Source organism: Pantherophis guttatus, chromosome 2 (genome assembly GCF_059756535.1).
Source record: "Pantherophis guttatus breed Tessera chromosome 2, ASM5975653v1, whole genome shotgun sequence".
Classification (NCBI taxonomy): domain Eukaryota; kingdom Metazoa; phylum Chordata; class Lepidosauria; order Squamata; family Colubridae; genus Pantherophis; species Pantherophis guttatus.
In genome coordinates this window covers 93,470,772-93,496,175 of record NC_142064.1, presented here as the reverse complement: position 1 = coordinate 93,496,175, position 25,404 = coordinate 93,470,772, and the positions used below count along the sequence as shown (strand labels likewise).

At 40.5% G+C, this 25,404-nt stretch overlaps 2 protein-coding genes across 5 annotated transcripts in view; one reads left to right on the top strand and one right to left on the bottom strand.

Moving 5' to 3' along the window:
- Positions 1–73: 73 nt before the first annotated feature.
- On the bottom strand, positions 74–25,094 carry RNF170 (ring finger protein 170). 4 transcript variants are annotated; one of them, XM_087886420.1, is made up of 9 exons: positions 24,940–25,052; positions 21,010–21,101; positions 20,714–20,852; positions 18,369–18,518; positions 14,493–14,568; positions 10,582–10,690; positions 9,706–9,779; positions 7,628–7,732; positions 74–5,452 (listed from the first exon to the last, which is right to left on the bottom strand). In XM_087886420.1, exons 4-9 carry the CDS (start codon positions 18,503–18,505, stop codon positions 5,183–5,185), a joined length of 771 nt encoding a protein of 256 aa, XP_087742546.1. In that variant the 5' UTR covers positions 18,506–18,518; positions 20,714–20,852; positions 21,010–21,101; positions 24,940–25,052; the 3' UTR covers positions 74–5,182. The 4 variants fall into 4 exon arrangements, with proteins under 4 accessions (XP_087742546.1, XP_087742547.1, XP_034266580.1 ...); XM_087886421.1 differs by having other exon boundaries at positions 24,555–24,953; XM_034410689.3 differs by lacking the exon at positions 20,714–20,852 and having other exon boundaries at positions 24,940–25,094.
- HOOK3 (hook microtubule tethering protein 3) overlaps positions 24,751–25,404 on the top strand; it is a 52,533-nt gene continuing 51,879 nt past the window's right edge. Inside the window, exon 1 of the mRNA XM_034410688.3 lies at positions 24,751–25,404. Coding sequence (XP_034266579.1) covers positions 25,348–25,404 — 57 coding nt within the window. The 5' untranslated portion in view covers positions 24,751–25,347.

Genomic DNA, 25,404 nt, shown 5'->3' with positions numbered 1-25,404 from the left:
AAAATTAAACATGTTTTAGAGAATGCAAACCTATGATGATATTACAAACAGGAAAATAAATAGCCAGAGTACATTTCTTATTTCAGATATGGTTTTATTACAATAAAAACAAAAATTAGCTTAGATTTTTCTATAAAAGATATGCAATACTATGTAATCTACAGCCTCAGGTCTCCAGGCCGTTATTGAGCAAGTTTAGTTACTAATATTGTAACCATATACTATATATGCCTACTCAAGAGTGTATTCAGTGGAGTTTGCCCTTCATTGAATATAGATAGTATTGTAGTATAATTCTTCCTTAAATGAAAGTCATTTTAGCATAATTCCTATATACAGTACTGTTTTTAATTACAAGATCAATAGATAGCAGAATTGTTTTAAAATACTGTGGGTTCAACTAGATAGCATGATGTGATTACAGATAGTCCTTGATTTACAACCATTCATTTAGTGACTGTTCAAAGTTACAACGGTACTGAAAAAAGTGATTTATGACCATTTTCCACACTATTGCAGCATCCTCAGGGTCATGTGATCAAAATTTGGGGGCCTGGAAAATGGCATGTATTTATGACAGTTGCACTGTCCCAGGGTTAAATGATCCCCATTTATAATCTTCCCAGCCGGCTTCCACAAGCAAAGTCAATGAGGGAAGCCAGCTTCACTTAATAACCAAATGATTTAATAAACTCTGGTATAAAAATTTGTAAAATGAGGCAAAACTCACTTAACAATTATCTTGCTTAGCAACAGAAATTTTTGGGCTCAACTGTGGTAATAAATCGAGCATTATCTGTACAGATTTTCCATTAAATATTTTATCTTGCAAACATTTTCTAAAAAAGGTGGCTGCATAGCTTAGACCAGTGTTTTGTTTTAGTCTGATTAATACAGTAGGATTTCAGAAGAGGCTCGGTGGCTTAATGATGCTGGAGATAGTCTCTGTTCCAGCGGTTTGAGTCCTAGCACTGTGTGCCAGAGTGAACTCCCATCATTCGCCTCAACTTCTGTCCGCCTAACAATTTGAAAACATGTTCTATGCAAATAGATAAATAGGTACTACTTTGGTGGGGTGATGAGTTGGTGCTCTGTTCAGGCAGTTAGATTCCTGCTGGCTCTGAACCTTCCCAGTTGTGGCACCTGTTTATGAGGCAGCTCCGGGGAAGGGAGAGAGCCTTGGATGATGCTGCAGGAAGAGCTGCTCGTCTTTCTTTCTGGTGCAAAGCCAGCTTTCCCTGCTATGGCGCACCTTGGGAAGCACACAAGTGTGTCCTACAACAGAGCTGGTACATTCGCAAGCCAATCTACTATTCTGCAATAACATTGTGGTCTCCTGGCTAATGTACCAATGCCATACAATAATAATAATAATAGGATTTCAGAGCCATGAAATGTACAATCCATCCTGAAAACAAAGCCTCAATGGGTAATATTTTTAAAAAGAAAAAAGAGTTCTAAATCAAATACATAATGTAAAATTAAATTTGAATGTGACATTTGATTACTGCATGTAAACTGGTGATTGAATCCTCTTTGTATAAGGAATCTCAATTCCTTTTAGAAATTAGTGCAATAGGTACATGGTGGTACCCAGGGGTGGGTTCTACTTAACTTTACTACCAGTTTGCAACGGGAGCACACATGCGCTTCGCTCGCGGGAGCGTGTGTGCTTCTGCGCATGCGCAGATCGTCAATTATGACATCTGGGCAGGTGGACGGAGCCTCCTGCCACTTTTACTACTGGTTCTAAAGAATTAGAGGCATTATGATACTTTTTGCCCAAATTCTTACAAAACAATCAGAGAGTGGTTTAATTAACTATATATTAACAGTCAATGTAAACAAACATTCTTTCTATATAGATTCAACTTGGGTGTATGTTGGAAGGTGGGTACAAGCTAAGAAAAAAGATAATAGGAAAGCTTATTCTTTCCCATAAGTCTTTCCCAACCCCTGCCAAAATCTGGAAGGAACTAGGTTGAGAAGGGCTAACCTAAGCTGTGTGCATGAGATGAAAGATTTCTTAGAAAAATTCCCAGAAAAAAATTCTAAACTGTCCCCAATTGGAAAGCATACCACCATCTAACCTGACTCCTTAGAGCATCATTAGAACACCCACGCTGGGTTCATACATTGCATGAGGACTATTTGTTATGCCATGTTTTATTGAACAAATATTTACTGAATTATCTGGAGCTAGGCCAACATAGCACACTAGATTAAAATCAAATAAGCCATATTAGAGCTTAGTGTATTATGTGATACTGATTGCTGCCCCACTGGGGAGGTATCCCAAAACTCTGTAAGAGGACATTTGTTGACCAGAGTACAAGAAAAACATCAGTACAGAAAAAAGTAGGGTATTAAAGCTCTATTTGTAATTATAGCTATTTTGCTCAGCATAATAAATGCCTTAATTTCACCAAAAATGAAACTAAAAACAGAAAGCAATAAGTAGCTAATTACTTTGACTCTGTACTTACATCACCTGAAGGCCTTTAAAATAAGATTGAAGATAATTCTTCTTTGTAAACATATATATATGATCAAGATTCTTTGTTTCATAACTTATGACTCTATCTTTCCTGCCCTTGAAACACAGGATTGGTGCTTGCCAAATTTACCTCATTCAAAATTCACATCATGCTAGAATTTTACCTGAGTAAGCCAAGAAACTGTGTCAAGATGCTATTGAGGACAAGGGAGTGAGAGAAGTATTACAAGGTTTAGTATAAAAGTATCTTCTTTTTCTAAATTATTGTATCCTGTTCCCTTTTCTTCAGTTCAAACATGGATAAAACAAGTTGCTATAAGTTTTAGTATACAGCAGGTGCATTCAAACAAGTTCTCCAGACATAACTTTGACAATTTAAGACATATATTTATAGAAATAATGAAAATGGTCCCATATTTTTAAAGAAAACTTAGATCATGGGCACATTCAGCATTCTGAGAGAGATACGTCCATTTTACAAAATTTACTACTCAAATGTACTCAGTTATGTACATTCCAACATACGCATTTGTGGATATTGGCACTTGGAACCTCTGCATAGAAATGGAAGCAAAAACCAAAATGGCATTTCAAATCCAGTCTTTATATAGAGTATATGAAGAAGATTGTTGTATCAACTAAGCTTGTTAATAATGGGAGATTTCTTTGGCAACAATTTCATCAAATTGAAAGCCTTGGATTTTTTTCAAGTCAATGTTAATGCACATAATGTTTCCTCTTCTCTAACTGTAGCTATATGATTGGAAATAAGACTTAAACATTGCCTCCTCTCCGACTATCAATTATCCCCATTAATCATAATTTAGAATTGCGTTGGTATTTAAATATTTAAAATAAGTCAATATTCAACATTAAGGCAGTATTCAGAATTCAGTTTTAAATGGGAATAAAATTTTTAAAATGTTAAGAGTGTTGCTGTTGCGGAAAAATAGGAGGAGGAAGAGGTATTAGATATATTCACTGCCTTGAGTTGTTTATAAAAACAAAGGTGGGATATGAATAAAAATAATAAATATCTGGCTAATAATTTTAAGTTCAATATAAGTCTTCATAATGACAACCCTACCATAGAGAATTCAGACCAGAAATGGGTATCCACTGGGCTTCTCCACAGCTTCTTTTTAAAAAAACCATATTTATTAACTTACCACAAAGTTTTCATTCTCTGCAGGTATTTGCTAAAAAGCAAGACCTAAATAATTATTTCATGGATACTTAAGGGGTTAAGAACATTCCACATATAGCTCAGCACTCATATCTATATTTTTGGAGATTAAATGTTGTATAGCACCTTTTATAATCCAAGCACCTTATATGCTTATTCTCTTGTCTGCATATGTCTAAGGAGATAGTGCATGTTCTTCACAGGTTAGTATATTTCCAGTTGGGATATGAAATGAAGTAGTATAAGCAGGCTGGAGAATTTATAGTTATTATATTCCATTAGTCCAAACCGGGACTACAAATAGCAAGGAAAGCTGGAAGTTACATCATATGGAAGGTTACAGTTTTTCCAGCGTTGTAGATTTGTTAGTCGTTTTCTCTATCTTCAAGAAGTGTTGCATGGCTTAAACAAGGCATTTCATAATGTTTTATGAAATGTAACTTGAGAAGACTTGTAGTCTGAAATTATGTGTGCTTATTGAGAAGAAAGGCCTACAATGTTCAATAAGGTTTACTCTTAAGGATGTTTATATATTTTTCATATAAACTGTGGTTATATGATATAACCATGTATCTATGGTCCCCATTACCAGTTGTTATTTCAAGTATACTTTCGATAAAACGCAGTTTTAGATTTCGGCTAATGGCTCTATCAGCTATTATTTAATATGCCATTTAGTATTTCACCTGATTAAAGAAGTCAGTTACAATTTAAACTTAAACTTTTGCCTTATACTGTACCATAATATAGCTTCATGTTAGGCTAGGCTAAATTCTTTTACAAAAAAAAATGTTGAATATTGTAATACAAAACCTTACTACATACAATCATTTGTTATGGAGAAGACAGCATCCTCTCCACAGTGGACAGTGCAATTCCATGGGGAAAAATTATATTGAGACAACACATAATTGTACATAGTCACAACACTGTAATGTATTCTGATGGTGCAATATAATATTATAACACAAGCTTATTTAATAACTGCACTGCTTGAGCATTTCCTGCATAGACGGACATTCTAAACAATTGTGTTTAAAATTAAATCCCCTTTATCTGTTTACCCACAACCTAAAGCCATTTTTGAAACTTTACATTTATTATGAAATTAAACATTAAACAATGTTTTAAGCACATGTCCAGCTAATTCAAATAAAATATTCCAAGACAATTTCCCTTTTATCACTGCTGGTGGCTTAAATGGCATTTACTCATTCATCTGCTGTAAACATATATAAGCATGGGTTACACCTTTTTAATATCGCACATCAAATTTCCAGTTCCCTAATCACTGTGACATTAATTCCTCATGCTTGCACAATCTACTTTTATAATCTCATGTTATCTTATGCTGTCTTATGTTTGAAATAAAGATGTGTTTTTGATTGCATAAGATGATCAAACGAAGGCTGTTTAATAACCAAACTTGTGTCTAGATATTTTTCTCAAAACAGTTAATTCACTTAATGCACCTTAATGTTAATTACTGACATCTGTCTTCATCTGTTCAGTCTCTGTGTCACAAATTCTCGGTACATGATAGATATATATATGAGTAGCAGAAAAACCACAAAAAAATCATCTAAAAATCCTAATATTCCAAACAAAGCTTCAGGTAGAAAGTCCAACGGTGATGCAAGATATAACAAAGCCCCCAGGAGGCAGAGGAATATTCTGATGCGGAACATCCAGAAGAGACCACCGACAGAAAACATTTCTCTGAACGCATGACGCAATAATGTAGGTAAATCCATAATCCTTTCCATAATCTAAACAAGACATACACAGTCAAAATTTGTTTGTTTTATGAGCAAGATGTAATTTGCCACAGGAGCATTTAACATCACAGCTGAGGCTTTTAATGCGCAATCAAATAGGATCACTTTAGAGCAGAGGTGAGGAACTATGGCTGGCTCAGGCATTTTGGGAGTTGAAGTCCACAAGTCATAAAAGGGACATAGTTCCCCACCCCTGCTTTAGAGAGAGCTAAATTTCTTTCCCCAGGACTTTTAACTTAATCATCTATAGTGGTCAATAAGAACCCAACCTTAATTTTTAAAAATGCATGGAATCTCTTAAAGACGCAAGGCTAGACAAGCTAATAAAACAAGCAAAACACATTGAAATAACACAGCTGTGCAAAATCTTCTGAGGAGAATCTCCCCCAAAGCTTTTAAGTATCAAGGTAGTCACATCCTTCTCCCCAAAGTTTTGAGCTGATTATTCAAGATTGTCTCTCTGTGCATGTACACATAAGAAATGCTTCTGCTAGGACCGCTATCAGGGAGACATACTCATCTTTATACTTCAAGATAGCATATTCATATGAATATAGAATATGAAGAGCATATTGTCATGTTATTGGGTTAGGGATATTTATTTCTGATTATTTTAATGTTTTTATTATGTAAGCCTCCCAGAGTTGCTTCAAAACAAGATGGGCGGCAAATTAATTTAATTACTAAATAAAAATAACAAAAATAATTTGGTATAAGCAGTGCTTTCCAAATGATCTGCACAGCTTCATTAAATAAGAAAGACTGGTATTGTAATTGTTGAATATCAGAGGGAGCTTGCCTGCCAGTAGCTTGTCAAAGATTCCCTAACAAATTCACGGCCTGCATGAGATTTGGACTAGAGATCATATGGCTCACAGCTCTCTCTTCTAACTACATTAGTACTTTTTGAGCAAGCCTGTTTGGTAATGAAAGGTTGCACGTTGCCACAAAAACATAACAAAAACAACTGAAATCACCGGTCATCAGGGTGGATAAAAATCAATAATTTTTTTAAAAAAATCAAAAAAATCAGATTTTTTTTAATTTAAATTGGATTTTTTTGATTTAAATTGGATTTTTTTTTTATTTTTATTGAATTTATTTTAATAAAAAACTTTTGGGGTAAAAATCTATCGTAAGATAGTTTTCTATTTAAGATACATAAATAATTTAGTTTATTCAGCATGAAATGGAGCTTAGTTATGTAGCATGAGGCTGTATATTCTGCAACACTGGGACTATCGGTGAGTCAACAGCGGGTCAAAGGAGTAGCAGAGATGACAGTTGCTCTTTAAAAATTATGATTTAAATCGAGTTGATTTAAATCAAGCTTTTTTACTAGTGATTTAAATCATGATTTAAATTGTGATTTAAATCAACTCGATTTAAATCAAATCTACCCTGCCGGTCATATATCTGTAATATAAACACTACCTGTGTTTCCCCGAAAATAAGACCATCTTATATTTTTTTGAACCCTGAAATAAGCGCTTGGCCTTATTGCCATGTGCTCAAAAGCCCGATAGGCCTTATTATCAGGGGATGTCTTATTTTTGGGGAAACGGTATAGTATGGATAGTATTATCCAGGAAGAGATATTGTATGTTGAAGCACTATATTGTTGAGATAGCAGAAAGGTAGAATTGCTAAAGTTTTTTTGGGGGGAAATTAAAGATTATTCTGGTAGACTACCTTAGTTTTCAAAAGTTTGTATTTTTTTTCTAGCAAATCTCATCTTTTTATACTAAAAAACACACTAAAAATGTTGCTACTAATGGTGATTATCTTATTTATGATTTCACAAATCTATCTGATTGAGTTAAAACTTACGGTTTTTCAGTCCCTTTTCTGAGTAACATGGGACTCTGAAGCAAGATGAAGACTGCTCCTTCAACAATGCCCTACTATGCAATGCGAACTGGAGAAGGAGATGAGGACTGACAAACATGGGCACAATTCCCATCCATTTCCATCCAATACCTTAACAACGGCTACTTTTAAGAAAAATATTGAAATTATCCCTCCACTTGTTCTTGCTACCCCAGCTTCATTCCTAGAGTTGGGAAGATAGCTTGGACTTGTTGAACTCACATAGGGAAATGCAGCGTTTGCCATAATAAATAGAACATTGGGCATATCTTTTAATTGCTCTAGCTCCATACATACCGATCTTGGCTGTCCCGAGAATCTCCTATTATAATCACTAACGTCATGAAGCACTTGTGCTGCATCCTCTTGTCCCTCATCAAAGAGTGGTAAAAATAAAGTAACCTGAATAAAAAAAAACAGGTATTCAACATCTTCATATAGGATCTACCTTCCTTTTCTTACACAGTATATATATTTAAAAGTGTATATGGATAGTCCTCATCTTACAACCATTCATTTAGCCACTGTGTGAAGTTACAATGGCACTGAAAAAAGTGGTTACAAGCAGTTCACGCACTTACAGTATAAACATCGCAGCACCCCTATGGCCACATGATCAAAATTCAAGCACCTGACAACTGGCATGTATTTACAATGGTTGCAGAGTCCCGGGGTCATGTGATCAATATTTGTTATCTTCCCAGATTGCTTTCAACAAGGAAAGTCAATGAGTGAATCCAAATTCACTTAGCAACTGCAGCAGTGGTGGGTTTCCAGTAGTAAAAATTTTTTTACTACTGGTTCTGTGGGTGTGGCTTGGTGGGCGTGGCAGGGGAAGGATACTGTAAAATCTTCATTCCCAACCCCCTCCAGGGGAAGGTTACTGCAAAATCCCCATTTCCTCCTGATCAGCTGGGACTTGGGAGGCAGAGAATAGATGGGGGTGGGGCCAGTCAGAGGTAGTATTTACCAGTTCTCCGAACTACTCAAAATTTCCACTACCGGTTCTCCAGAACTGGTCAGAACCTGCTGAAACCCACCTCTGAACTGCAGGGATTAGTTAACTACCATGACAAAAAAGATCATAAAATCAGGCATGGCTTACTTAACAACCAGCTTGTTAAGCAATGGAAATACTGGTTCCAAGTTGAGGATTACTTGTATACTTAAGAGTAATTTGTCAAGCAAAAAGTTTTGGGAAGAATGCAGAGGTATTCCTGCCAGGTCTTTCTTACATTCTATCAGTATTAAACATATTACTAGGAACATAGAAATTCAGGTGGTAACTTATTATACTTTAAAACTATTTAACAACTGTGATGTTGAGGAAGGAATAGAAATAGATTAAGAAAGTATAAGAAAATAGCTATGTACCAGTATAAAAGCAGAGTAACAACATAAAAACATAAGGAGAAGTGCATTTAATGTACATAATTGCCAAAGGTCTGGAGAAGAGAAATAAGGATGTCTAGAAACCAAGAGACCAAAATACAGGTACCAAGTAAGCCTGGTGGATATTTCATACCTGGGATAACTAGAAAAAAAGGGCTCAGGTGGTAATCTTACAATCTAAGTAAGTAAACATAAAAGGTGATCCAGGGATTAAACTGACCCCACACTACATATGACATTAAAATGCAAAAATGAATAAAAAAAGGAATGGCAACAGTGCAGATGGTAAAATATTGACATATTATGGCAATGCTTGTTAGAACTATATGATATTCCAGTTGCCTTGTTTTGAATCTGAACTTTCTCAACCATTTTGAAGTCTTCTATATAAATTGGAATAATCCAAACGGGATCTGAAAACCTACATATCTGTTCTGTGTTGAAGCACTTGCCAAATTAGTGTTCAGTAAAAAGTTCAGAAAACCAGGACATTAAGAACTCTAAACTTTTATCTGAATAGTTGCAGGAAAGAAGCTTAAAGGAAGATTAAATTATTTCTTATCTGTGGGAACATTACAGATATATTTGATAGTAATATGTAACTACTTATGGCTTTAATTCAAATCCATGAAAATGTTTATCTCAAGTAACCTATGTTGGTGCTATGGAATGTTTGGTTGCATTTCTATCAAATGTACCTTACTTTTATCTTATGGAATTCATAATATAAAATCCTATGTTAAGATTCTAAAGAAAATGTTGTTATTCTCTAGCCATATACTGCATCATTCTTTAAATATATTATAAACTGATGTTAAAGACAAGAAAAGCAAAAAACATAGTACACCAAATGTATTTAAAATCACAGTTAAAAAAAAACCTAGGTGCTAAACTTCCTAAATTTCCATTTATGTTTAGGACTCAGCATACAACATTTGTAAAATTAGAGCTAGAATTTTACATCAAAATATTCATATTATTACCGTTTGCCTGCAGATAGGGCAGTGTATCGCACCTAACCATGATCCGCACCTCCAATATGCAATAATGCAGGAACCTAAAGAAAATAACTTATTAATTTCTTAAATTCTAAATATAGATAGTCCTCAACTTACAACCATTTGTTTAGTGACCATTCAAGGTTTCAATAGCACTGAAAATAATGACTTATGACCATTTTCCACACTTACAACTGTTGCAGTATTCCAATGGTGATGGGAAGCCAGATTCATTTAACAACCATGTTACTAATTTAACATCTGTTACATTCACTTAACAACAGTGACAAGAAACATCATACAATGAGGCAAACTGTTTTGCTTAGCAACAGAAATCCTGGGCTCAATTATGGTTGTAAGTAGAGGACTATCCGTATGTTAATGTGAGTCAGTATCTCACTTAAAAACAAACAGCGGTTCACTGAAGTTGATAAAATTATTAAAAATCATTTGCCAGTTTAAGACACTGAATCTCAGAAGAGAGGAAAAGACTGCTTACATACATCATTGAGAAATGCATTATCTGAATTCTTTGCCCAAATACTATCAGTTCATGACAGCTGTATTATTGAGTTGCTGCAAATCTAGTCCAAATTACAAATGGACAGGAAATTGCTATGTAATAGCGATTCACTTTATACATTTTAAAAGTCACGACTGACTGACTGACTGATACACACACACACACACACACATACGTAATAACAAGAGATCAGCTGAAATAATTAAAATAGAATTTCTTCATTTCTTTAAGGCCAATCCATTTCCAAAAACAGCATTATTTTGCATGTTTCCTAAGCAACTCTTACCATTTCAAGGAATATAAGAAACTATTCAGATTTTATTTTACTTTTTGCATACCACAGAAAAGATGTCCACAATTTGTTTCAATGGGAAATGTAGCCTGTTGCAAACACACCGGGCAGGACAAATCAGTATAGAAATGTTGCCTGTCACCAACACTATTTTCCTGGAAGGAAAACAGAGAATTATAATTAATTCAAGCCGAACAAATTATTTTATTTGTTTCAAGCTGCAAAATAGTTAGATTGGCATATTTACAAGAAAGAAATCTCAGACTTTGTTAAGTGATAAAGGAAGGAAGCAATAAGGTCATACCATAGAACAACACAGATACATGACAGCTCATTCCCAACAAATACATGGATAAAGTGAAATCTCATTTTGAAACTTCTTAGGACCTTTCCCTTTTGGGTTGATAAGGATAAGGATAATTTTATTTCTATACTGCCCCTCTCCCGAAGGACTCGGGGCGGTGTACAGCCAAGTAAAAACACAATACAAATATCACAATTTAAATTTAAAAAATTATTAAAAGTATTACATTTAAGGCCAAAATTAGCTAAAAAACCCAAAAACTCCGAATTTAAAACTCAATTATGAAGCTAGCCCTGCCTGTCGGAAGAGCAGGGTCTTAAGAGCACAGAGGAAAAACTCGGAGGTCAGAGATCTTGCGTATATCCGGGGGCAGTTCATTCCAAAGGACAGTGGCTCCCATAGACAAGGCTCTCCCCCTGGGTGTCGCCAGCCAACATAATTTGGCCGACGGCACCCTGAGGAGTCCCTCTCTATGGGAGCGAACTGGTCGGTGGGAGGCTATCGGTGGCAGAAGGCGGTCCCGTAGGTACCCAGGTCCTGAGCCATGGAGCGCTTTAAAGGTGGTAACCAACACCTTGAATCGCACCCGGAAGACCACTGGGAGCCAGTGCAGCTCGCGCAGGAGAGGTGTTACATGGACGCAACAAGTTGCACCCATAATTACCCGCATGGCTGCATTCTGGACCAGTTGGAGCCTCCGAGTGCTCTTCAAGGGGAGCGCCATGTAGAGAGCATTACAGTAGTCCAGCCGGGAGGTAACAAGGGCGTGAGTGACTGTGCGCAAGGCGTCCCGGTCCAGAAAGGGACACAACTGGCGAATCAGGCGAACCTGATAGAAAGCCCCCCTGGCCACGGCCGTCATATGCTCTTCTAAAGACAGTTGTGCATCCAGGAGGATGCCCAGATTGCGAGCCCTCTCTGTGGGGGGTAGAGATTCACCCCCTATAGACAGCGATGGCGTCAGCTGACTATACCGGGACGCCGGTAGCCACAGCCACTCGGTCTTGGAAGGGTTGAGTCTGAGCCTATTTCTCCCCATCCAGACCATACGGCCTCCAGGCAGCGGGACATCATGTCAAGGGCATCATTGGGGTGGTCTGGGGTGGAGATGTACAGCTGAGTATCATCAGCGTACTGATGTACCCTCACCCCAAAACCATAGATGATCTCGCCCAGCAGCTTCACATAAATGTTGAACAGAAGGGGCGAGAGGACCGAACCTTGCGGCACCCCCCAAGCGAGGTGCCTCGAGGTTGACCTCTGCCCCCCTGCCAACACAAACTGCGAGTCGGAGAGGAAAGAGGAGAACCACCGCAATACGGTGCCTCCTATTCCTAACCCCCTCAACCGCTGCAACATGATACCATGGTCGATAGTATCAAAAGCCGCTGAGAGATCTAATAGGACCAGAACAGAGGAACCTCTGTCCCGAACCCTCCAGAGATCATCCACCAATGCAACCAATGCCATTTCTGTGCTGTACCCCTGTCTGAAGCCCAACTGGTAAGGGTCCAGATAGACAGCTTCATCCAGGTACTGGGGGAGCTGTCGTGCCACCACACTCTCAACAACCTTCGACACAAAGCGAAGGTTGGAGACCGGACAGTAATTTGCTAATACAGCTGGGTCCAGGCAAGGCTTCTTGAGGAGGGGCCTCACCACCGCCTCCTTCAAGGTGGCAAGAAAGGTCCCCTCACTCAGGGAAGCATTTATAATCCTCTGGAGCCAGCCTCGTGTAACCTCCTGGGAGGCCAGTACCAACCAGGAGGGACACAGGTACAATAAACATGTGGCAGCACTAAGCCTATCCAGAATCCTGTCTACGTTCTCGGGAGCCACAGGGTCAAACTCTTCCCAGATAATGTTCTCAAGACCTACCCCCATCTCCCCCCCGGACTCACCCAGTCGGAGTCCAAGCCTTCCCGAATCCGAGCAACTTTATCATGCAGGAACTGCACAAACTCCTCAGCACGACCCTGCAAGGGTCTTCCCGCGCTCCCCCCTGAAGAAGGGAACGGGTCACCCTAAACAAAGCGGCTGGGCGGTTCTCTGCAGATGCGATAAGAGCGGAAAAATAGTTAGATTTTGCCGCTTTTATTGCCACTAGGTAGGTTTTGATATAAGACCTCACCAGTGTTCGGTTGGATTCAGATTGACTAGTCCTCCAGACACTCTCTAGGCATCTTTTCCGATGTTTCATCTCTCTCAGGTCCTCGGAGAACCAAGGAGCCAATTGAGATTGACATCGGGTCAGAGGCCGCAAAGGCACGACGTGGTCTAAAGCCCCGGCGGCCGCCCTATCCCAGGCGGCCACCAGGTCTTCAGTCGAGTCATGTGCCAGAGTCTCAGGAAATGGCCCAAGCTCCGTCAGGAACCTATCAGGGTCCATCAGGCGCCTGGGACGGAACCACCTGGTTGGTTCCATCTCCCTGCAGCGAGAGGAAGCGGCTCGAAAGTCTAAGTGAAGGAGGGAATGATCTGTCCATGACAAGGGCTTAATATCTAAATCCCCTATTTCTAGATCATTCAACTACTGACCAGAGACAAAAATCAAGTCCAGAGTATGTCCTCCTGTGTGAGTGGGGCCTTGAACTAACTGGGTCAGGTCCATGGCCGTCATGGAAGCCATGAACTCCCTAAGTGCCTCCGATGTCTCACCGACGGTTGGCAGGTTGAAATCCCCCATGACAACGAGTCTGGGGGTATCCGCCACCACCCGGCAATAACGTCGAGCAGCTCAGGTAGGGCTGCCGCCACATGGCAGGGAGCCAGGTACGTAGTCAGCAAGCCCATCTGCACCCCACGATCCCACTTCACAAAGAGGGACTCACATCCGGCTATCTGAAGAACAGTGGCCTCCCTCGGGCAAAGACTTTCCCTAATAATCGCCACCACCCCCCCGCCTCCCCTGGGCCCTTGGCTGATGAAATGCACGGAAACCCGGTGGACACATTTCTACGAGGGTCCCCCCCCCCCGGCCTAACCAGGCCTCCGTAATCCCTGCCAGGTCCACACCCCCCTCCAATAAAAGGTCACAAATGAGGGGAGCTTTATTAACCACCGACCTGGCATTTGATCATCAAAGGTTGCCCTTTGATGATCATGATTAAAAGGGCGATAACAGAGTTTATTTATAATTCTTATCTGTTTCAATTTGGAGTAGCTGCAGCATAGTATAACATAAAAGATCCAAGCTTTCAAATTATGCTTAAAGTTTTAGGACCCTATGGAGTCTCTAAAGTTTTGCTTCTTTAATAGACATTTTAAATATATATTCCTGCAAATCCACCTCAACACCTAATTTTGAAATGACATAATAAAGTTTATTTTTAACACAAAGAACTAGGTTATCTGAACCCGATCAAGCTCGAACGTTTTTACATTTGATTACCTGAGAAATTTTCAGCGATATAATTGATTTATATAAAAAATAATCTTTAATAATCATTTTAAATACGTATTCCTGCAAATCCACATCAATACCTAATTTTGAAATGATATAATCAATCACAAAGAACTAGGGTATCCAAACCCTATCAAACTCAAACATTTCTACATTTGGTGTACAAGTGTATAGTTCTACATTACCTGAGAAATTTTCTGGGATATAAATGATTCATATCAAAAAGAATTGTGCGTAATTCTAAATATACCTGTTCCGATTGTATTTGTTGTCTAACTGCCCTCACTAGCTCTTGGTTTTCTGGATGAATATCTGATTGCCCATCTCTGTTAAAAGAAGAAATACTATTAATAAAACATTTCAAAAATGGAATCAGACAGAATAATACAAATTCATCATGTTTAGAATTCTAAGGGTCTCTAATTTTTGCCTGCTGTTATTTTAAGAGCTGCTACATTACTTGAACTATAGAATGAAATCTCCAAAGGTAATATTAATCAAGGTGTAAACTAAATATACTAAAACATTAAAAGTTTAATAACCTATTGTACTTAAGATAAAAATGGCAATACATTATTTTTCTTTTGCATAATGAAATCCTTGGCAGAACATGCTTTTCATTATATTTCATTTTTTCCCCATTTTTAAAATTAGTTTATAATATAAAACACAAAAATACAAAAGCATATAGTAGGAAAAATAAGGGAGGGAAAGGGGAAAAGAGAAGTGTATAAAAGAAGGGAGAAAAGAAAAAAGGTGTTGATTTCTGCTTTCCATTGTATTTCATTGTTGATTATATAAATATTTGGAGGTAAACATGCAGATCCAACTTTAAAATTCACAACATCCACAATAAAACAAGTAAACAAATCCCACACGCGAGAGGAGTTGTCATAATTCTATTCAATATTCTTAATTGGTTAATTTAAGAATTAGTCAGCATAGTAACTATGTGATTCAAATCGGAGTTCTGTTTAAGCTTTACATTATAGTAATACTTTCTCTACTTTCTTTCAAATTTATTTTAATTATATTGCATATGATTAGCATCTGCATGTGGGGCAGGGAGGTTAATCAACATTTATTTTAATTATCCTCTATGATAAGTAAGGTGAAAACAAAGCAGTCTAACACCAATGAGAATTACAGTGTCAGAGTTCCAAGTAACCCCCCCAACGAAAGAAAACTCCGAGATTAGAAGTTCCTCAAAGTTCCATTTTATTAGAGATGTCATATTGGCACATCTGGGAAAACCCGAATCTGAAAGCTTCCAGGTTTTCCCTACTCAAAAGAAAGTGCAAGTCCCTGCCCCAGCACCCACATATCCATCATATGGTCCAATCAATGCACCGTCCCAATGGGAGATGCCTCCCAGTCACACCACTCCAGGTGCAGGGCAGGATGTCCTTGACTCTCAAAGAAAAGAATGTTATTATGGCTAGATATCTCTCCAACTCCATACAATCCCCCCTCCCAGTTTCCCACAGCACTAAATGTGGCAGCCCTGAAGATCCAAAGTAAAAGATGGCTTCCAGGACTGACATAAAGCTTGTTTGAACCAAATCTCCCCAATTTCCAATCATGTTGATTAGCAGCTCTCTTCTGGACATTGCTCTCAGAATGTGTAACCAAGTAACTAAATTTGCCAGCTATTTATCCCCCGTCATGGACCGATCACTATCTCCTTAGGCTGGCCTTCCATTATGCTGCCCCACGCCGCTGGGAGGCAGAACCGACCACCTGGTTCCGCCCCAGGCACCTGATGGACCTTGAGTGGTTCCAGACAGAGCTTGGGACTATACTTCTCTCTCTTTCCCACGCCCCGGTCGAGACTCTGATGGATGCCTGGGAAAAGGCAGCTGCCGGGGCTCTCGACCGGGTCGTGCCTTTGCAACCTCTGACCCGACACAGATCCTGGTTGGCCCCTTGGTTTACTGAGGAGCTCTGGGAGATGAAGCGTCGGAGGAGAGGCCTGGAGAGCTTTTGGAGATCCAGCCGTTCCGAGTCTGACCGAACATAGTTGAGATCCTTTACTCGATCTTATCTGGTGGCGATGGAGGCGGCTAAGCGTGTTCACTTCTCCGCCCTTATCGCATCCGCAGATAATTGCCTGGCCGCCCTGTTTAGGGTGCCCCGCTCCCTTTTGAATCAGGGAGCCGGGGATGACTCTATGCGGGGACGGGCCGAGGAGTATAGTCAACATCTGCGGGACAAGATCGCTCAGATTCGGGATGGGCTGGACTCCGACTGGGCACGGTCAGTCGGGGAGGTGGTGGCGGGACTGGTGATTTGGGACGAGTTCGATCCCGTTACTCCCGAGGAAGTGGACAGGATCATGGGGAAGCTGAGTACCACCACGTGTTTGTTGGACCCGTGTCCCTCCTGGCTCGTTTATTTGGCCCGGGAGATTACACGTGGCTGGATCCAGGCAGTGATTACTGCCTCCTTGGGTGAGGGGAGTTTCCCGGCCACCTTGAAGGGGGTGGTGGTGAGACCCCTCCTCAAGAAACCTGCCTTGGATCCAGCTATTTTGAATAACTTTCATCCTGTCTCCAACCTTCGCTTTATTGCGAAGGTTGTTGAGAGCGTGGTGGCACATCAGCTCCCGTTGGCCCTGGATGAAACACTATATCTGGACCCGTAACAGTCGGGTTTCAGGCCTGGGTACAGCACGGGACGGCATTGGTCGCACTGGTGGATGATCTTTGGAGGGCTTGGGACAAGGGATATTCCTCTGTCCTGGTCCTATTAGATCTCTCGGCGGCTTTTGATACCATCGACCATGGTATCCTACTGCAATGCCTTGAGGGGTTGGGAGTGGGAGGCACTGTTCTACAGTGGTTCTCCTCCTACCTCTCTGGGAGTTCGCAAGCGGTGTTGGCAGGGGGACAGAGGTCTGCCTCGAGGCCCCTCACTTGTGGGTTCCCTCAGGGGTCAGTCCTCTCTCCCCTTCTGTTCAACATCTATATGAAGCCGCTGGGGGAGATCATCCATGGTTTTGGAGTGGGGTATCATCAGTATGCTGATGATACCCAACTTTTTATATCCACCCCGAATCAGCCCAGTGATGCCCTCAACGTGATGTCCCGGTGCCTGGAAGCAGTGCAGCTCTGGATGGGGAGGAACAGGCTTCAGCTCAACCCTGGCAAGTTGGAGTGGCTGTGGATACTGGCATCTTGGTTCCAAGGGAATATTCCATCGCTGGTTATAGGGGGTGAGGTGTTGCCCCCTGTTGATAGGGCGCGCAACTTAGGCGTCCTCCTGGATTCACGGCTGACTCTGGAAGATCATGTTACGACCGTGACCAGGGAGGCATTTGCCCAGGTTCGTCTGGTGCACCAGTTGCACTCTTACCTGGACCGTGATGCCCTACGCATAGTCACTCACGCACTGGTCACCTTCCGGATTGACTACTGCAATGCTCTCTACATGGGGCTGCCCCTGAAGACCACTCGGAGTCTTCAGCTGGTGCAGAATGTGGCCGCACAGGTAGTGATGGGAGTGTCCCGATATTCCAATGTTACACCTCTCCTGCGGGACCTGCATTGGCTACCAGTTGCCCTCTGGGTGAGATTCAAGGTGCTGATAATCACCTATAAAGCCCTACATTGCTTAGGCCCGGGGTATTTGGTGGACCATCTGGGGCCAGCGACTGCTCCCCATCGCCCGGTGCATTCCCACAGGGAGGGCCTCCTTGGGGTGCTGTCGGCCAGACAATGTCGGCTGGCGACCCCTAGGGAGCGGGCCTTCTCTGTGGGTGCACCTACTTTATGGAATCAGCTCCCCCTGGGGCTCCGGGTGGCCCCTGACCTTTGCTCTTTCCGCCGTGACCTTAAAACATGGCTATTCCGCCTGGCTGGCTTGGACTGAAGGGGTTTTAGAGGGAATTTTAATGGTTTTTATAGTTTTATTGGGTATTTTTTTAAAAATTGAACTTTGTGTGTTTTATTGTTGTGAGCCGCCCTGAGTCCTTTCGGAGATAGGGCAGCATATAAGTTTAAATAATAAATAAATAATAAATAAATAAACTACTTCCAAATAACTTAATTTACAAGAAATGAATAAAATTGACATACTTCAACAACAACAAACCTTCTATTGCTATCAACATTTTATTTCACCTTACCTTAATAGCATATATGTCAGTGCTACAAGGAATGTGATGCTAAGCACTACCGCCAGCAGAACCTGGTCACTTATTCCTTCTATCATTGAATCGTTATCTAGTACCAGTCTTTGAACTTCAGTTTCCTGGCTGGCCATTCCAGAGCTAAAACTTAGGAAACATATAAATATGCATTTATTTATTGGCACAATTATTATTATATTGTTGTTTACAAACTAATAAACAAAAACAAATCAACTTTCACATTTTTAGCTTGTTGCTTGACTTCAAATGGCTAAGATTATATTCCAGGAACTCCCTATCACAGGGTAACCAATATTGGGTGATATTCTGATTTCCTGGACTAAGTGCAGTGGGAAGTAGGAATAAAATGTCCTTGAATGAAAATGGTTCCAGAATAACCATTAATTGATAATACACTTCCTGACCGCAGCTAGAATCACTTTCGCATAAATGTGGAAACTGGAGGATACGCCATCAGAAGAAAAAATAATACAAAAAACAATGGAATGTGCGGAAATGGACAAACTTACCAAAGAAATACAGGGAAAAGAAGATTCAGATTATTACTTAATTTGGCAAAAAATGGTATAATTGGTTAGACAAAAAGAACACGAAATAAGGGAATACCACCCAATGATACAAAAATAAGGAATTAAAATGAAATATCGTTGTATAAACATTGATACATGAAGGATAATATATACAGATATATAAATATATAATTACCGAAGTAGCTCTATTTTCAAAGTTCAAGCTTTATGACTTGATTTTACTATATAGTTTATGTATAGTTTGTTTAAATGTCTACGTCTGTATATGTATGTTTGTTTATAATAATAATAATAAAATAATAATAATAAAAAAAAGAAAATGGTTCCAGAAGGTAGAACGGAAAGTCACTGATGCATAATAAGGCAACTGTATATTAACATGTACTAAAGACAGATTCTATTCCCAAGATTTGTATTTTAAAACTAGGAATATTGAGGTATAGCAATAACCTGACAATTCTTTCAAAGAACATTCTGGGTTTCAGTTTGATCAGGACGTGCACATAGCATTAATGATAACACTATTATCATGACATTATGAAATATAATGTCCTTGGCTTGCTAGCGGATTATTGATTTTATATTTTTCAGGATGTTAGATGGGTTATTGATTTTTTTTTCTTATAAATTGTGAATTTATTACTGTATTGGTGATATTTTTATTTCTATAGGTGTTTAGATTCCAATGATTAAAAGCACTTCCAGAAAATAATAATTAAAACACTGAATTACCTAAAACTAGGCAGTGAGGAAAGATGCAGTATATATATGTATGTATATGTATGTATATGTGTGTGTGTGTGTGTGTGTGTATGTGTGTGTGTAGATATATATATATATATATATAAAGTGTATTTTCCTCCAGAATACATTTAAAGATGAGATTGTGCTTAGATTTTGATGGATTATATTTTACACAGATTGAAATCTCAATTTCTAGAAATTAAGAACCAGTGGAATCTTCTTTCTGGTAAATTAAACCAGAGATAATATGCTCTGGGTTTCCTCTGCACATTCCAAGTCTCTACATGTTAAAAAAGACTTTTTAAAAAAGCAACTCTTCCTTGGAAACTGATACAAGCTGTCCTTACCTATTCTTAGAGATTTTTCAATACCAGAATCTGACCCTAGAATAGTGATGGCTAACCTTTTTGCCATCGCGTGCCAAAAGCGGGGGGAGTGCAGTGGGGTCACATGCACGCGTGCCCACATCCATAATTCTATGTGCCTTGTCCCCCTGTGCTCCCCCCGCTTTTGGCACGCAATGGCATGGTGGGCCCAAGAGGCCTGTTTTTCGCTCTCCCCAGGCTCCAGAGCCTTTCTAGGAGCCTGGGGAGGATGAAAACGGCCTTCCCCACCCCCCAAGAGGCCCTCTGGAGGCTGCAAACAGTGTGTTTCCTGACTTCTGGTGGGCCCAGAAGGCCCGAAAATCATGCATGCGTGCCAGAGCTGAGCTTGCGTGCCCACTGATATGGCTTCACATGCCACCTGTGGCACACGTGCCATAGGTTCGCCATGGCCCTAGAATATGAAAATAAAAATTGATGGGAGCATGAACAGAACACCTCTTCTCTACCACTAAGCAATAACAGCTTCTTGTCTGCCTAGGCTTAGAATTTAATATACTGTTAATTACATGAAAACACCACCCCTACTTTGACTCTCTGAATCAGTCTTTAGCTAAACAGCCAAATGACTCACATAGTTCAAAAACAGTCACCAAAATGTTGATGTTCATTTTGATGCATTTTTTCAATAAAAGTACAGTAGAATGATGCAATAAAAAGCTACCTCTTTAAAACAAAGAACAGCAGAAGAATCTACTGCTATGATTGCTCTCTATTTCTGCAATCTTCCACCATGCTTCAATCTCTCTTCCTCTAATCTCTAGAATATGTGCAACCGTAAAACTATCTGGTAGCACCGAGACCTTAAGGTTAAAGAAAAGACAAAATAGCATTTAGATAAAAAGCCAATTCATGGAGAGATTAATGTGTAACTTCTCAGAAAGCCTCTGTGCAAATGCCAAAAAGGGAAATCCTTGTTTTAATACAATGATATTTTTAGATCAATGCCCACTCTTTTACCTCAGCTGGAAATGAGAAGACTCATCACTCTGTCATCTTCAGAATCAAAGGAAATGTTTCAGATGCTGGAGTTTGGAACTTCTGAGTTCTCCCTTGGAAAAAGAGATATTTTTTAACTTCTCATTTTAGCATAGCATTTGTCCTACATTATTTCATGTCTAGAAACAGAGATATAAAGAAATATATCCTCACATAGAATAAAACATGAGGGTGTAAAAATATCATGAGAAGAAACTGTAAATCACATCTATTCACAAATGCAGTAAGACAGGAATGAAATACAGGTAGTTCTCAATTTACAACAATTGAACCCAAAATTTGTATTGTTAAGTGAGACATTTGTTAAGTGAGTTTGGTCCCATTTTACGACCTCTCTTGCCACGGTTGTTAAGTGAATCCCCGCAGCTGATAAAGTCAATAATCCGGTTGTTAAGTGAATCTGGCTTCTCCATTGACTTTGCTTGTCAGAAGGTCGCAAAAGGTAACATATGACCTTAGGACACAGCAAAGGTCGTAAATATGAACCAGTTGCCAAGCATCTAAATTTTGATTACATGATCATAGGGATGTTGGAAAGCTTGTAATTGTGAAAAACAGTCATAAGTCACTTTTTTCAATGCCGTTGTAACTTTGAATGGTCGCTAGATGAATTGTTGTAAGTACTCTAGTTGAAAAAAATAAAAATCTGCCTTTATGATACTTTATGATACTGTAACAATGAATGGACAATGGTGAGTTTGATTAGCCAACAATTTCCCATAACCTAAGTCAGGGGTGTCAAACTCGATTTCATTGAGGGTCGCATCAGGGTGGTGTTTGACCTTGGGGGGATGGGGTGGGTGTGGCCAGCTTGACATCACTCGTGTCAGCCGCATCTGTCAAGTGCTCTGCCAGCGAAAACAGTCCCCCGGGCTCCATTTTTGGCCACAATGACCTCTTGCTGCCTTCTGCCAGCGAAAATGGAGCTCGGAGGGGGGGGCATGAGGCCCTCCCAAGTTCCATTTTCGCTGGCAGAGGTACCGGTGCCTTTGGTGCAGAAGTGCCAGAAGGACCGGACTGGTCCTTCGCTATTTCCAGGGTGGCCCGTGGGCCAGATCTAAGTACCCTGCAGGCTGAATCCGGCCCGTGGGCCTTGAGTGTGACACCCCTGACCTAAGTCAACAAATTTAGGACCCCCCATATTTTAAACTGTATACATGAGACATCGAGTGTTTTACTCCATACTTCATGGCTTACAGTGGAACTATTCTATAGGTAGAATAGAAACTATTTTATAGATCCTTTGAAAGAGGATCACAAGGATCACACATAAATATAACCATAATGTTAGTGTTCTTACTAAGAAAATTATTTGGTTATCTCCATGTAGTTATCAGCTGAATTCAAATCAAGGGCTTAACAGAAGTAAGGCGGAGAGCTAAATAAAATTAAGTAGAGGACCACAGAGGCATCACCCCCATCTCATTCCCACTAGAAGTCATCATGATCTTGCTCTATTGTTCTCATACCTGGACCTGAAATCTAAAAGGGTCCAGATAATCTACCTATAACACGACCCTCTGAAGCTGCAGTGTAAGTACCTTAACATCCTTTTCTAAAAAGTTGGAGATAGAATGAAAATTGTCCAACACACTTGATCCATTGATGGCTTCTTGAGAAAGGAGACTACCACCTCTCTCAAGGATAAATGCACCACTGCCTGAACTTAACTATATATCATTATCCAGGAAGATTAACTAATCAGGAGGTATATGCAGCTAATATACAGGGGATGAGCTAACAGCACTGAGAATCCTGTCCACTTCCCCAGGACTAAACAAAATGACACTTATTCCAGATAACAGAGCCAGAGTGTCCTTCTATCAACTTTGCAGGATCTCCTGGTGCATATCTGGCTCTATTCTTCCAATGAGGGACCAAGTCATTTTGAACAGAGTCACCAGCCAACAATCTGAAATGCTATATGAGTAGAAAAATAACTATGTTTTGTTGCCATTTATTACCATAAGGTCGCCCTTATGAGTAAGATTTTAATAAAAGATTATTTTCCTGTAAAGAAACTTAAAACCTCCCTAGAATAGTTTAAGTACAATATTCTATAATCTATTTTATTCTTCAGTGCTTGACACTTTAAAAATTTACTACCGTTCATACTGAGTAAACTATAAATAAGCCAGTTTGAAAGGGAAACTGCCATGGAGAATGGTATTATTGCAGTAATGCCAACATTCCAAAGAATTCTGTGATATCGTAAGGGAAATTAATTACGAAATAAGTTTCCTTGAGTGAAGTTTACTTTGATACATGAAACTGTCCATAAAATGTAATTGCAATTTTTGTAGTTGAGGATTAAACCTGTCAATAACCCAAACCTAAGAAGAACACCAACAAACCAGGAGCCATCCTACCATTCCCGATCTATTCACAGGTACTATTTATTCCGGCTAACTGAAGAGCTTCCATTATAGTGTCTACACTATAATTTTTCTCACTCTAACATACATCACTTTGACTTCAAAAAGAGAACACAAAGAAACAACACTTGGCTAGCTTGATGTTGTAAAACTGCTAACACAACAAGCTCCACCTTCACTTGGGGGGGGAGATGCAAAAAAAATCCAATTAGTTTCCTTTCTTCATTGACTATCATTATCAACTTTGCAGGATCTTTCTTCACTGACTGCAACTTGATTTTTTTTTACTGCAATTTCTTTCACTAAGTTGGCTTGTTACCTAGGTGAAGCAGCTACAATCTATTACATCGTTAATGCTTTAGAAATTAGTAAAATGTTTCTCAATCTTATAGCAACTTTAAGATGTCTGGAATTCAACTGCCAGAATTCCCCAGCCAGCAATCCTGGCTGAAGAATTCTGGCAGTTGAAGATGAAAACACTGGATTAGCATAAGAAAACATAGAAAAATACATTTATATATGTTAATGAAAGTCAATCGTCGTGAGATACAGCAGGGCACACATCTTAGTTATCATTACACATGCTTCCATGAGGAAGTCCCCAGGGTTCAAACTCTGGCATTTCCAGATAAACTTTGAAGCAGCCACAGAGTTACACTAAAGAATATATCATGACTGCGTTCATCTGATATACTTATTTCTGATTAAGTTAATCACAGAGTATGGAGTTAACCCACTTTTCTGGTTTCGTCTATTACTACTTGTAACCGTGCAGCCTGGTTTTGTAGAAACCTAACCAACGTGCACAGATCCTCTTCCCCTTGCAATTCGGAGTTCTCCCCAAAACTTAACCAAGGAACATTTCCCATCCTCAGCCATTGTCTATGGAGATTTTCAAGTCATCCATGCATGGTCATGGTTGTCCCAAAGGTGCTTTTTCCAAGAGGCAACTGGACTTTTTTTGGTTTTTTCTTTGAAGACATTTCTCTTCTCATCCAATAAGTTTCCTTCAGCTGCTTTACCTCTTCAAAGAAAAACCAGAAAGTCCAGTTGCCTCTTGAAAAAAAGCACTTTTGGGACATCCTCAGCCATTGTTACAACCCTCCAGAGTCCAGACAGTTTAGATTCTACCATTGAAGTTTAGAAACAGCCTTTCCATCCTGCAAAGCGCGGCCGATATCAGGACCGCTGTTCTTCCTCTGGGCTTGAAGTTACTACCGAATAACTCTTTGCAAAAAAAAGGGGGGGGGCGGCCCCCTCCCCACCCCTCGCCGATACCGCGGGCTCCCCCCCTCCCTTAAGTAAAGACCACTTCTCAGCTCGGTCATTTCTGCAAGCGGGAGGGACTTCGCAGGCGGTTCTGCAGGAGGAGAACGGAGGGGAAACCCGCCTTGGCCAAAGAGGGCAGGAAAAGCCGAATTTCAAGACGGTGCGGGCCGCGGAAACCGCGGCGAGGGCGGCTGCCCGCGGAGTCAGCCCGCGGTATCGGACGCCCGGCCCCCGCGTGCCTCAGTACCTCCAGTCCCCGACGGGGGCCCGCCAGGCCTGTCAGCCCCCAGCAGAGACAGCGACGCGCTCCAGCCAACCCCGGCTTTGCTCCGCCCCCTTCGCCCTCGGCGTGACTGAGCCGAGCCAGCGCTTTTTTTTTTCCTCTTTTTTTTTTTTAAAGACGCGCGCATGCGCGGTGAGGGCCAGGGGCCGACGGAGCGGGCGGATCCCGACGGGACCCGGTGACGTGTCTTGCGTTACAGCTGCCCGGCCCGGCGCGGCTCTTTGCCGGCCTGGGTTTGGCGTGTCGGGCAAGAGAAGAAAGGGCGACGGCGAGAAAGGCGGAGGTGTCACCGGAAGGCGCCTGTTAGACACCTCGGTTGCTTTGGAAGGGGGAAGCCCGTCCGCCTGCCTGCCTGCCCGCCCGCCCTGAGCCATGTTCAACGTCGAGAGTCTGGAGCGGGCCGAGCTCGGGGAGAGCTTGCTCACTTGG